The sequence below is a fragment of the Curcuma longa genome, chromosome 6, assembly GCF_044706935.1.
Source record: "Curcuma longa cultivar G26 ecotype Majalengka, Jawa Barat chromosome 6, ITB_CL_G26_1.1, whole genome shotgun sequence".
NCBI lineage: Eukaryota > Viridiplantae > Streptophyta > Magnoliopsida > Zingiberales > Zingiberaceae > Curcuma > Curcuma longa.
In genome coordinates this window covers 8,679,283-8,694,134 of record NC_133866.1, presented here as the reverse complement: position 1 = coordinate 8,694,134, position 14,852 = coordinate 8,679,283, and the positions used below count along the sequence as shown (strand labels likewise).

At 38.5% G+C, this 14,852-nt stretch overlaps 1 protein-coding gene across 1 annotated transcript; it reads right to left on the bottom strand.

Moving 5' to 3' along the window:
* Positions 1-3,172: 3,172 nt before the first annotated feature.
* On the bottom strand, positions 3,173-3,790 carry LOC141830559 (uncharacterized). The gene has a single exon (XM_074717966.1). It carries the CDS (start codon positions 3,788-3,790, stop codon positions 3,173-3,175), a length of 618 nt encoding a protein of 205 aa, XP_074574067.1.
* Positions 3,791-14,852: the final 11,062 nt, after the last annotated feature.

The following is a 14,852-nucleotide window of genomic DNA, read 5'->3' as shown; positions in this document are numbered from 1 at the left end:
GCATAGCACAACTATAAGAACTACTTCAAAGAGCTTACCGTAGAGATCGACTCCGATGTGCCCTAGGATACCTCCGATTCTGCTTTTCCTCACAGTCGAAATTAGCAACATCCACCGATCCAATTCCAACCAACTCAAGTTGTGAATCCCATCAAAAATCAGAAATCAACATCCCAGATCCAAAACAACAAAGAAATCCAATGAAACCCATAAGTAATCAAGCCATTTATCACTCGATTCTTCAAGCCCGAGCCAATCGCCACCTCTCCCCTTCGATCCGATACCAAAATTCAAGTTCTGAAATCCGGGAAAAACTAAGCTCAAGAACCCTAGAAATCTAGAAATCTTAGCTTAAACTTACCGAATTTCTTCTCTACCCGATCTCTTCTTCTCCACGATCTCTGCTCGTTCATCGCGATTAGAGCTGCTGCTCGATCGCAATCGCTGTTGGCGCTGCTCGGGCTGTTCACCACTCGCCGACGCCCACAACCGCCTCGCAGACAGACGAGGATCGACATTGATGTCGCTGCCCGTCGCGATCGAAGAAGAAGCGGAGGCGAAGGAACAGAGGAGGTTGTCGCGATTGGGAACAGCGGAGGCGAAGGAACAGTCGAATCCTTTGTTTTCTTAACGGGCCAGGTTTTTAACCCGCATCCAATAACCTAAAACCCTATATCAATAACCCTATATCCATTATCCTAATCCCTCATCAATTATATTGATTTAATTAAACCACTTTGACTTTTAGGATTAATTTAATTAATCTTCCTAAGCTTCCCTTAAAATTCACTAATTAGGGTAATTTCTTTACAATTAACCCTCTACAATTTTTTGTATTTTACATTCTCCCACACTAACAAAAATTTGGTCTCCAAATTTATTATCTTTATACTACGGTATAGAAATACCATAATAATTAACTCATATCTCAAGCAAATAGATGAGGGTATCAAGCTCGGATGGTGTCCTCCAGCTCCCAAGTAGCCTCTTCATCCGTATGATGCTGCCATCCGACTTTTACAAGTCGAATGATTTTGTTCCATAACTGTTGCTCCTTTCGGCCAAGAATCTACACCGGAATCTCCTCATAAGACGCATTTGGTTGGAGAGGAACAAGTACTTCCCTCAGAATATGTGAAGGATGAGGTACGTATTTTCGTAGCATAGAAACATGAAATACACTATGAACACCCGCAAGTGTCGGCGGTAATGCCAGGCGATATGCAACCTCGCCAATCCGCTCCAATATCTCAAACGGTCCAATGTACCGCGAAGCCAACTTTCCTCTCAACCCGAACCTCTTCACCCCTTTCGTGGGTGATACACGTAAAAATACATGATCTCCTACAGAAAACTCCAATGGCCGACGTCTCTGATCCATATAACTCTTCTGTCGACCCTGAGCCTCTGACATACGTCATCTGATAATACGCACAAGCTCAGCATCCTGCTGAATACTCTGCGGACCCAACATCTGTCGCTCGCCAACCTCCTCCCACAACACCGGAGATCGACAAGGTCTACCATACAATGCCTTAAATGGAGAATGATAACTATTATTATCTGAATCCACTAGTAGAATGATAACCTCACTATTATACGACTGACCATCTGAACTCTAAAATGAAGCTCTGTACCCATCTAATAATCCTCTCTGCAAAATAATATACAATCCGTCAAATCCGTCAGATCCAGTAAATCAGTCAGACGTATCGAAAGGAAATGCACAGATTTGGTTAACCGATCAACGATTACCCAAATCGCATCATGACCCTTCCGGGTCCTGGGTAAGCCAGTAACAAAATCCATCGTGATATGATCCTGCTTCCACTTAAATACCGGGATCTCCTGAAGTAATCCTGCTGGTCTCTTCGTGTTCAGCCTTCACCTGCTGATAGACTAAACACCTCGCAACAAAGTCTGCGATATCTCTCTTCATGTCATTCCACCGTCTAACATCCTCTATACTTGTATTGCCGAAATAATGGATATTTCATCACTCTCAGTACCCACGAATTCCCATGCGGGTTGATCCGCAGGTCGGAAGGTAACCACTTCAGCTCGACAATTCATCGTAGCATGATAAGTGGCTAACCAGTCCATACCAAGAATGATATCAAACTCCATCATATCCAGCACTTAAAATCCACCGTAAGGGTATGATCGTCGAAATCCAACAGACATCCCTTAATCTCTCGATTTGTAGTCAGCACTTCACCCGAAGGTAAAGATACTGCTAGTCTACAAGATCTAATCATAGGAATTCTCCTAATTTTCTCAAAAATAATCTAGACATGAATGAATATAAACTACCAGTGTCAATCAAGGTATCAGCATATACAACATAAACTAAAATCATACCCCGAATTATCGATCCATCGGCCCGCTGTGCCTCCTCTCGTGTGATAGCATAGACACGACCAACCTCTCGCAATGGTCGGCTGTGTAACTGGCTGAGAGATCGAAGGCCTCCACTCTATAGAAATCTGACTCTGAGATACAGATGTCATCTGCTGAACATAATGAGGAGGTACACTGTAAGAAGTCGGTGCTGCTGGTGGCTGCTGCTGCATCGGAATCGCCATATAACGGACCTCTGGCTGTGGAGCTGCTGATAACATGTATGGTTGAGGCACCGCTGATAGATACTACTGTGGAGGATACTGCGTCTCTGAACTGGTGGTGTACTGGAATGCTGTCGGTATAGCTGCATGGTCCCTCCCCTGTAGTAGATATATCTGTGGCTGAGATGGTAGGGGTCGCTGCTGCTGAGGGGCTCTCGTCCTCTGTGTCCTCTGCGATCGCTGCTGTGTAGAATGCCCTCCAGACGATGCAGCATCAGTAGGCTTCAGCTGAACCTTCAGAGTACACTCTCCAACCATATGGCCAGGTTGTTTACAGATAATAATAAATAGACCTAATCTAATGGACAATCGGCCACCAGATGGCTACTGGATCCACACCGAAACATTTTCTTATCCTTACATCTTCTGGTTCCACTCGAACCCACTCGAAGATCCTGAAGATGGTCGTTTATCTTTCTGTCGTCTGGAGAAGTCCCATGACTCTGATTCCTGAGCTGGCCTCTTCTGACCAGAAGTCTGCAAACTCTAACCCTTCGACTTTTCTGCATCTCTTTCACGATCCACCTGCTGCTGGGTCGACTCAATGATCAAGCCCGATCCAGTGCCTCTCTGTATGTGCTGATCGGACAACTAGACATCTTCAGTCGAATATATGCAGTTAGTCCCTGAGTGAACTGGAACATCTGATCACTATCTCGGGCTACCAAATGTGGGCAGAACTCAACAAGTCTAGAAAACTCTATATGATAATCAGTAACAGAGCGGTCGCCTTGCTTAAGGCTCAGAAACTCCTGACGCTGTGCCTGAGAGAACGCCGCTGGAAAATAATGCTCTCCAAAGCCTCTCGGAATGATAACCAAGATAAATCTTCGCTCTCCGAGTACAATCCTCTGAGTCTTCCACCATGTGACAGCCTGATCACGAAGGTGGTACACAGCTAACTCGACTTTCTCTGCCTCAATGCAAGAGATATACACAAATGTATCAGTCAAATTCTCCAACCATGAACGGGCAAGCCATGGGTCAGATCCCCCATGGAATAAAGTCAACCGGTCCTTAACGGACTTTGCCAATAATGGTATGCGGCTCAAATCCACTGACTTGCTAGCTGTAGCCGGTACCGAATCCGTCAACGGTATCTCCGGAACTCGAGAACTCTGTCCAACTGGAGGACTACGGATATGCTCTCGACTATCCAATATCATCCTCAGAACTCCTAGGCTCTAAAAATCTAGCAGGTCGTCTCCGTCGCCGACCACTTACTCGATTTTGTACAGGGGCCATAATATCACCTGATAACATAACCACTATAATTTCTAGCAAATGAATAACTGTACTAGAAATTTTACTTACAACTTGCTTGGAGAATTCATGCCGCTGTCTGTCCATCTCACAACTTGGATCGAGTAAACAAATTCGATACACCCGACACGACGACAAACTCAAAAACTAGACCTAAACCCTAAAACTAAATGCTTAGCCTAATATGCTCTGATACCAAACAATTGGTATCAGATAAACCTACAGATGCAATGATAACTCCCAAAGGCTACAAATACAATGATAAATCTAATAAATCCGGCAGACACTGAAAAATAGACACAAATGCAACGACAAATCCGAATGAACCTAACCTGCTCTGATACCACTAAATTGATATTAGACAGGCTCAAAATGCAATGACAACCACGAAAGAAATTAAATATGAACCTAAGCTCTGATACCACTAAATTGTCACGTCCGGAGAGATGGCGAGAGATGACCGTCCGAAAAATTTCGACAGCATCTCCCCTGTAACTATGACAATTTCCCTGAATACATATGTACAAGTAAGCCTACATGGCCATATCAGATAGACCATGAATGAAACGTAAATCCAAAGAAACGAATCTAATATCTGATACCACTAAATTGTCACAACCCGAGAGATGACCGTTCAAAAAATTTCGGTAGCATCTCCCCTGTAACAATGACCTTTCCCTGAATACATGTGTACAAGTAGGCCTACAGGGCCATCATAAGGACTACATGCCCATATCCATACATACCAAATGCAAAACAGACAAATAGTAAGGCCCACAGGGCTACACTTAATACTATCACTTGCATATAAAACTAAAATAAGCAAACTACAATGATTCTACACAAAGTAGAAAATATTCGCAGTAAAAACACGATACTTACAAAAAGTCCATACAGTCTATACAACAATACCATAAAAACCCATACAAAACAGCTCTATACAAATCCTCTGATGTGAGATGGATACAGCCGGCTAGATCTCCAAGCTCCAAGTACTATCCTCCTATCTGCTACTTGGGGAGAAAATAAGGCAACCCCAGGGTCTGGGTAGTGAGCATTAGATACTCAGTGAATACATGATAGAAGTGCATATAAGGATATATCAACAAGAATAAAAAGAATATATAGTCTCTACAACGAAGATATAAAGAAAAGAAATTTTTAATCAACAGGTAACATGAATCATGGTAATAGAACATGATATATCAACTAAGATAACAAAGGAAGATCAATACCGTGTAACAGATATAGGAATCATGCAAATACATGTAATGCATGTCATGTCATACAATGCAACAGTCATATATCATACAAGTGCAACAGTCATATATCATACAAGTGCAACAGTTACATACAACGATGCTGTAAATAACAATGCAGTATAATACAATAGCAAATGCATGGTAGCACCCACACAGGCAGTGCTATAATGATTGCACCTACACAGGCAGTGCTATAATGATTGCACCCACACAGGCAGTGCGTACCATCCACACAAGCAGTGCTATAATGATCGCACCCACACAGGCAGGGTGTAGCACCCACACAGGCAGTGCTATAATGATCTCACCCACACAAGCAGTGAGATATAACAACAACAACAAGTAATAACACCTACTTTTAGCATATAGATGTTATGATGATCATTTCAACATGTAATAGTTACAACTAATCAACATAATCAACATGAATTAAGAGTGTTCATCATAGATCAACGATACCAACTTGAGACTGGACTATCAATGGATAGATCAATCAAGGTCAATAGGCATGTATCAAGTAACAAGTATCAAAAGGTATCAACTAGATAACACACATAGGTAGCAGGAGTATCAATAGTATAATATCATATCATGTCAAAGGTCAACTGACAAGTATCAAGCAATGATTATCAAAAAAGTATCAACTAGATAATATCTCAACAGCATGAATAACGACAAGATGGATAAAATAGAAACACAAGTCATGCACTGGAAAGAAACCTGTATTGACCAAGTACAGGGTACTCACCTGAATCAGATGACCGTCAACAATCGAACTCCCAGAAAAATACCCAGACTCCATGTTTAATAGGACCAATCAAATCAAGGTCCTGAAATGAAACAACAATACAATACTTAGCTTAAATTATATTTAATCTAACCTAATCTAACAATAGCTATTCAACAAGCACATAATCTTCCAATATAAATTCCAAATATAGATTAAACCCATACTTAAACAATCAGATTCATCAATTAGCGCCTTTAACATCACCTTAAACTAATCAAAATAGATCAAGTAAATTCAAAACCAAATGTAGGAAAACTAACCATACCAACTGAAACCCCAAGTCAAGCATCAAAACCTAATCACATTGATCATTAACACTTAATGAAACTCACTCATCCCAATACCATCCTAACCGAACCTTCACCTTAAATCAGATCTTAACAACAAGCAACTCTCATTAATTTCAACAGTATCAACACCTAATCACAATCAATAGAACATATCACCCTAATCAAACCGATCCCACAAAAGATGATTCCAACCCAACCAATCCACTCCACATTCAACACAACCCAAGCCTCCCACAGATTCAATTCATTTACGCCAATCTAACCAAACCTACCACCCAAAACCAATTGAACAGTACCTAAATCCACTACAACAGATCCAAAGACACCTCCAAATAGAATCAAGAATCCATGGAATTGATCCATCAAAATAGTATAACACAACTACAAGAACTACTTCAAAGAGCTTACCTCAGAGATTGACTTCGATGTGCCCTAGGATACCTCCGATTCTGGTCTTCTTCACAGTCGAAATTAGCAACTTCTACCGATCCAATTCCAGCCAATTCAAGCTATGAATCCCATCCAAAATCAGAAATCAACATCCCAGATCCAAAACAACAAAGAAATCCAACGAAATCCATAAGTAATCAAGCCACTAACTGCTCGATTCTTCAAGCCCGAGTCGATCGCCGCCTCTCCCCTTCGATCTGATACCAAAATCCAAGTTCTGAAATCCAAGAAAAAGTAAGCTCAAGAACCCTAGAAATCTAGAAATCTCAGCTTAAACTTACCGAATTTCTTCTCTACCCGATCGCTTCTTCCCCACAACCTCTACTTGTTTGTCATGATTGGAGCTGTTGCTCGGCCGCAATCACTGTCGGCGCTGCTCAGGTCATTCACCACTCGCCAACGCCCACAGCCGGTTGATGCAAGATGCACTAAGATCTTGCCTAGAGTTTCGATGTTTGACAATACATCTAAGTTGGTCAGTTTGACCAAGGGTTGATCCAAACAGGACTTGATGTTTGGATGTGTGGAAGTGAGCGAGAAGACCTAGTTAGTTAGACTAGGCAGTGGAAGTTCTAATCTGGAATATTGGGTAAGAGAAGTCCTGGTGAGTGAAGCTGGGCAAGGGAAAGTCCTAGTTGTAGGCTAGGAGGGAAGTCCTGATTTGGAGGATCAGGCGGCAAAGTGTGCACCAGGTGAAGTCTGAAATGGTCTAGGTGACCGAGTCGTAGCAGAAGTCTGGGCTAGTCTAAGTGACCGAGTCGCAACAGAAGTCTGGGCTGGTCTGGGTGACCGAGTCGCAGCAGAAGTCTGGGTTGGTTAGAGAGAACCGAACCGCAGCAAAAATCCTGGGGGGCGAGGACAGAGCCAAACACAAGTCCAACAAGTTGGAGGACTTGGTTGGCATGAATTCTCCTGAGTGGAGTCGGTTGACTAACCCAAGATTTCAATAGAAATCTGAAGTTAGACCCACTAGGTAAGGCTTTGGTTGTTTTGTTTGCTTGCTTGTATGCTTGTCTTGTAGGAATTAGGAGCTGGAAGCAAGAGGGAAAAGCAGAGGTGAAGCAAGCAAAGTCAACTCAAAGTCAAGCTTGAAGTCAACTCAAGTCAAATCTGAGTTGAGTCGACTCAACTGGAGACTTGAGTCGACTCAGCAGTGGAGTCGACTCAGATAAGATTTTGAGTCGACTCAGGCTGATGCAGAGTCAAGACTTATCGCAGTTGACGCCATATCAACTGGAGTCTGATGAGCGTAGATCATATAGTATTTCTAGCCTTGTTTTAACGCTCATCTACTTGTGATTCATTGCATATGCTACACTTTGTCACACCTTATTCTTTTATAATTGCATATTTCTACTCTTTTGCTTGGAGATCTGCTTTTTGTATATTTTGCTTAACAGGATGTGATTTAGAGCCAAAATGATGCATTATTGATGGTGGAGCAAATAGTGGAGAAAAGAGGCTCACACTGGCCGTGCTCGCTGTCACGGGTGAGTCTCTTATGTAGCAAACACGAAGAAATGGAGGAGAAGAAGAAACAAGGCAGAACACGGCCGTGCCTACCAGGCACGGCCGTGCCTCACATACCCACGGTGTAACACTAGACACGGCCGTGTCCCTCCAACAGAGAGACGACAGCAAGGGCCGTGCCTATCAGGCACGGCCGTGCCCACTTCTTCAGGCTGATCCAGCTTTGGCCGTGCCTCACAGGCACGGCCGTGCCTCCCAACAGAGACGCGACCTTGTGAGACCGTGCCTCACAGGCACGGGCGTGCCTTCCAACAGAGCCGCGACCTTGTGAGACCGTGCCTCATAGGCACGGGCGTGCCTAGCAACAGAGCAGCGGCTGCACATGGCCGTGCCTCCTAGGCACGGCCGTGTGACGGAAAGTACACGGGCGTGTCTACCTATCAATCTGGACAGTTCTGCAGACTTAAAGTAAAACGGGCATAACTTTCAGCTCCGATTGAACCACGGGCCGTGCCACCCCTCAAAATGGAGCTAACTTCAAGATCTACAACTTTGCTTCAGGGTGAACAGAACGATGACTGCTCTAGGCCGTGCTAAATGGCACGGCCGTGCCTCCTGATCGCGGCCACGCTGGGTGCTCTGCCCAAACTGCAGACCAAACTTCGAACCAACATAACTTTCGGCTCAGATGGAGTTATGGGTCGGTCCACCACCCAAATTGAAGATAATTCAATGCTCTACAACTTTGGTTCAGGGTCCAATTGAAGAAAACCGGGTTTACTAGGTGAAAAACCCATTGAGGCGGAGCCTTGTAAACCAGGGACAATCTGGGCAGTTTTGGGTGAGTATAAAAGGTGGAAACAAACCCAATCTTGGGTTATCTTGGGTCATTCTCCAAAACCCTTGGTCTTGGCTTGGCGGCGGCGCCTCCCCCTCTCTAGGGGAGGCCCTAAACGCTCCATCCTTCGCCGGTCCACCTCGCCATTCATCTCCACCGATCCATCCTACACCGGAGCAAGAAGATCTTCAAGAGGATGCTCACGCTTCAAAGATAAGTCTTCCCCTCTTTGGTGGATGACATTTATTATGCATACTTGTTGTAATCTTCTTGTAATGGAGTAGATCCTTGAGTTTAGGATGTAGGATGAACATCTATGTAATGATGGTGATGTATGAACTAGTTTATGTCATTTTCCCTATTCAATGAGATGTTTACATTTGTTTCATGTATATGTGCCTTGAATGTGTTTGTTGAAATGTCTGAGTGAGTGCATATGCATGATTATGAGGGGTAGATCAATATGTGGGAAGATCCTAGGATCGTATACCCGGGACGCCTTGTGACAGGAGGAGAGTCTTAACCGGACCTTCCGAGGTGATTCCTACATAGTGGTAAACCCCCATAAGGGATAACTAACGGTTACTCATTGTTGGGGAGAGGTCTCTAAAGGGATACCCTGTGACAGGGGGTAAATCTAGTAGTATTCTGGGGCGCCTGTATGACACAGGAAAGCCTTGAACCAGGCTATCTAGAATCCTCTCAAACCGAGAGGTCTCTAAAGGGATACCCTGTGACAGGGGGTAGGAATCTAGTAGTATTCTGGGACGCCTCGTGACAGGAGGAGAGTCTTGAACCAGGCTATCTAGAATCATCTCAAACCAACATAAGTAACATTAGAACACCAGTGATTTAAGCCAACAAAGCCTGACGAGGTCGAGTTGGTATTTTGGTTAGAATCCTTACAAGGTGGTGAACATTGAGAGTAAGGGAATGAACATGAATTAGGGACTTCACCTAGCATTGATGTGAAACCGAAATCCTAAACTTATCCATCTCACCCATAAACCCCAAGCCAATCTCTCTTTCTCTCACACACACAACCAAATCCTCAACCAATCCGTTTCCTTTAGAGTCTAGATAACTATCTTAGTGACATCACTATAGCTAATACACAGTCCCTGTGGTTCGATATCTTTTTATTACTTGACGACAACCGTATACTTGCGGGCGCCCATGCTAGATTTTTTTCTGAAATTTAGATAATTTTTCTGTAAATTTAGAAAATTTAGAAAAAGTTAATTTGAACAAATCAAATTTAGATAAATTTAAAAATTTAGATAATCTTAAAAAATTCAAATTTAGATAAATTTAAATTGATTTGACTAATTCAAATTTGAATTTGTCAATAATTCTGAATAAATTCAAATTTGAAAATTTAAAAATTTAGATAAAAATTTGACTAAATCAAATTTGAATAATTCAAATTTGAAAAAGTCAGATTTAAAAATATTAGATAATAATTTAAATAATTTAAATTTGAATAATTCTAAATTAAATAAATTAGAAAATTCAATCTTAAATCCTAAAGATAAAGAAACCTTATCTAATTTGGATAAAATAATTAATAAATCTGAATTAAATAATAATTTAACTAATTCAAATGTTACCAATTCAATTATTAATAATTCAAATTTAATTAATTTAGATTTATCTCAAATAAATAAAAAATTAGACCAAGTCTTTAACTCTTTCAACCAAGATAATGATAAGCTTAATAAATCAACTTTAAATAATTTAATAATTCTGAAAATTAATAATTTAATAAAAAAAATTTAAAATTAAATAATAAAATTAATTATAATTCAGTAATAATTTAATTATGAAAAATTAAATAACTCCAAAAAGTAAATCCTAAAATTCAATAATAATTAGCTTAATAAAAAATAGCTAAAATTAAATAATAAAATTAACTATAATTGTGTACCTTTTAATTATGAAATATTGAATAATTCAAAGAAAGTAAAAATTAAAATTAAAATTAAATTAAAATTAATTAAAATTAAACCATTAAAATTAAATGAAAAATTAAATTCAAATTAAATTGAAATTAAATTAAAATTAAAAATTAAAATTAAAATTAAATTAAAATTAAATTAAAACTAAATTAATTAAATTATTAAATAAAATTAAATTAAATTAAGAAATTAAATTAAATTAAAAAATTCAAAATTAAAAATTAAATTAAATTAAATTAAATTAAATTTTAACAAATTAAATTAAATTAAAATTAAATTAAATTAAAATTAAAATTAAATTAAAATTAAATTAAATTAAATTAATATTAAATTAAAATTAAATTAAAATTAAATTAAAATTAAATTAAAATTAAATTAAAATTAAATTAAATTAAAATTAAATTAAAATTAAATTAAATTAAATTAAATTAAAATTAAAATTAAAACTTAAATTAAAATTAAAATTAAATTAAATTAAAATTAAATTAAAAATTAAAATTAAAATTAAAATTAAATTAAATTAAAAAAATTAAATTAAAATTAAATTAAAAAAATTAAATTCAAATTCAAATTAAAATTCAAATTCAAATTTAAAAGCTATGAACCTAATTAAAATAAATTACCTTTAATTATAAAACTAAATTAAAATATTACCAAATGAAACAATAAAAATAAAATTCAAAGTGTGTCAAAGTGGGTTGACACATTCGCGGGTCCACACGAAATGTATCAAATCAAGAATTTGATACATTCTTAGAAAGTAAAAATTATTGTGTGAATTGTTTGACTCATGCATACTTGCCATGACATGCATCTGCTTTATTTTAAATGCATATAACATGCCATGTCATCATGTTTACTTAACGCTTAATCTAGAACGGTTAGTTAAGGACACATGAATTATTGACACTTGACAACATAGTACCAGGGTGGGGCGAGATGATAGTACGTTAGGGAGGTTAGGTTAAGTGGTCAAGAAGGGTAAGGAGTACCTGACTTGATTTGCTTAGTCAAACCAAACTGACCGAAGCTACCTCGCCACATCCTAGACTAGTTAGACCAAGGTTTCTCAAGAAATCGGTTAAGGTCATAATTTCTTGAATCAGTTTTGTCTTAGAAAGTGGTCGTTGTTCCGATACCCAAGAAGGCCCCTGTGCCTCGCCACGGCCTGGAAACTGATTTTTGAAATGTGGACTTAATCGATTGACGGTTAAACCTGAATCTAACACAAGGTCAAACGTTCATTAGAAATTAACCTAAAATTAATAAAGATAAAATTAACAACTCATCTCACAAAACCCATAAGGTAACCCTTGTTTGCCATGTACTGAGGCACATAGAATGGGTGAGATGATAAGGACATTAAATTACAAAGATTTGAAAAAACTTTTTCAAAAATTATTATAAATATTTTTATAAAAATTATTTTTAAAAATTTGATATTTTCTTGAGTTTCATGCTTGCTGGGTGTATCTATATTATAAGTTTCAAAACTCTATATATTTGAAAATTGGTTGACCAACACATTAGACACAAACCTTTAGGTCAACACTAAATCAAAACCCTAAGACACATAGGCAGAAAATCCTTGTGGTCAACAAGGATGTCCTAAGAGAGTGTCTAGTTTAGGGGGAGATCATTCTTGAAAGATAAAGACCTCTTAAAAAAATCAAAATTTAAAAATTCCAAAATTATTTTGAAAACTATTATTTTGCAAAATATTTTATAAATTATTCTTTTAACTTGGAACAACCCCTAAGACACAAAGAGAGATTGCCTTGTAGTTAACAAGGAGCCCTAAGGAAGTGTCAGATTTAGGGGGAGGTCTAAATCGAAAGTGTAAAATTAATTTCAAAATTAGTTTTCCTAAAAATATTTTTAAAATTATTATACATTATCCTTTTATTTTGGGTCAAACTTAAGACACACAGGAAAGTTGCTTTGTGGTTAACAAAGAACCTTGAGGACGTGTCTGGTTTAGGGGGAGACTCTGAATTAAAAAGATAATAATTAATCTTTCAAAAACCTACCTATTTTGAAAACACTCTTACAAAATTATTTAAAAATATCTTGAAAAATAATATTTCAAATTATTATTATACATTATTCTTTTGATTTAGGATCAAACCCTAAGACACACAGGGGAGTTTGCTTTGTGGTTAACAAAGGGCCCTGAGGACGTGTCTAGTTAAGGGGGAGATTCTAATTTAAAAAGGATAATAAATAGTTTTTCAAAAACTATCTATTTTAAAAAATACTTACTTTCAATAAAATTATTTCAAACTTATTTCAAAAGATTGCTTTGTGGTTAACAAAGAACCCTGAGGATGTGTCGGATTAAGGGGGAGATTCTAACTTAAAAGAATAATAACTAGTTTTTTTTAAATACCTATTTTGTAAAACACTTTTGAAAACTAATTTGAAAAATATCTTCAAAATTTATTTTGAAAATTAAAATTATATTAAAAGTTTTAAAATAACTACTATGATCTATCAAGAATTGTCAAGACTTAGGCGTGACCATAGGCGTTACCATTATTGTTGGTGCAAGAGAGAATGAGCTAAATTTAATAAATCTTTTTGATGTATGAAAAGGGGGAGAAGAAACCTTAAGTTAATAATATAGATTTCTCTTAGAAAGTTAAATCTTGACCTATATTAACTTAAAAAATTGTCAAACATCAAAAAGGGGAGATTGTTGGTGCAAGATGCACTAAGATCTTGCCTAGAGTTTCAATGTTTGACAATACACCTAAGTCGGTCAGTTTGACCAAGGGTTGATCTAAANAAAGGCTTTACAACAGAGTCAAAAATATTATATTGGACATTCCCTTTCTCGACGTTCTTGTCGAGATGCCTAAATTTGATAAACTTATCAAGGGGCTCATGTCCACAAAGAACATCACCATGGCCAAGAATACTGTAGCGCTCATGGAGGAAGTAAGTGTAAAAATTCATAACAACAAGCTTCCTCTTAAGCTCAAGGATCCAGGTAGCTTCACAATCCCATGCAAGATTAATAATATTTCTATTGGTAGAGCTTTCTGTGATTTGGGCCCTAGTGTCAGTATTATCTCCATATGCAACAAGTGAAAAATATGGGTATACAGATCTTAAACTCACTTCCATGGTCATTCAACTAGCAGACCACTCATGCAGATATCCTATGGGGATAGTTGAAGATGTGCCAGTAGAAGTCGGGGGATTCACCGTCCCCACCAACTTCGTTGTGCTAGATATGGAAGAAGATCCGTCTATCCCCATCATTTTGGGGAGGTCATTCCTAGCCACTTCTGGGGCCAAGATTGACGTAAAGAACTATAAATTATCCCTAGAAGTGGGTGACAAAAGGTGGAGTTCAACCTTTCACTTGACTCTGATGCATACTTACCAGAAAAGCCACATTGTTGCAGGCTGGATGATATCCAACCAAAGAAGAAGTTTGTGTACCAACCCTCACTGCTGATGGAAGAGTCTCGCACCGATCGGGATAATAAGGAAGCAATACTCAAAAAGCTAAAAATACAAAGTACCTCCCAGGGGAAGGTTGCGAGATGACAACCAATGAACCCTGTACATTACTGGAATAAGGGGTCGAGCTAATGACCATAAACAAGCTCTTCTTGGGAGGCAACCCAAGGGGTTTTTCTTTCTTTTGTTCATTCATTTCCTTTCTTGTATAGTTTTTGTTTATTTTAGTGAGTTGTTAATAAGTTTTCCTATTTTTCTAGAAAATTTTCAAGTTTTAAGCCAAATAAAGTTGGGTCGTGCACTGCCTCCTAATAGGAAGGCAACAGCTTGAGGCTGTGTCGTATGCCTCCAATGGACACAACCGTGCCTCCCAATAGATCGGCAACTTGACCAGGCCGTGCCTACCAGGCACGGCCATGTCTCTCTACCCGAATAA

Bases quoted from the DNA above. Each gene is read 5' to 3' on its own strand.
- LOC141830559 (XM_074717966.1), bottom strand. From the start codon at position 3,790: ATGATATTGGATAGTCGAGAGCATATCCGTAGTCCTCCAGTTGGACAG.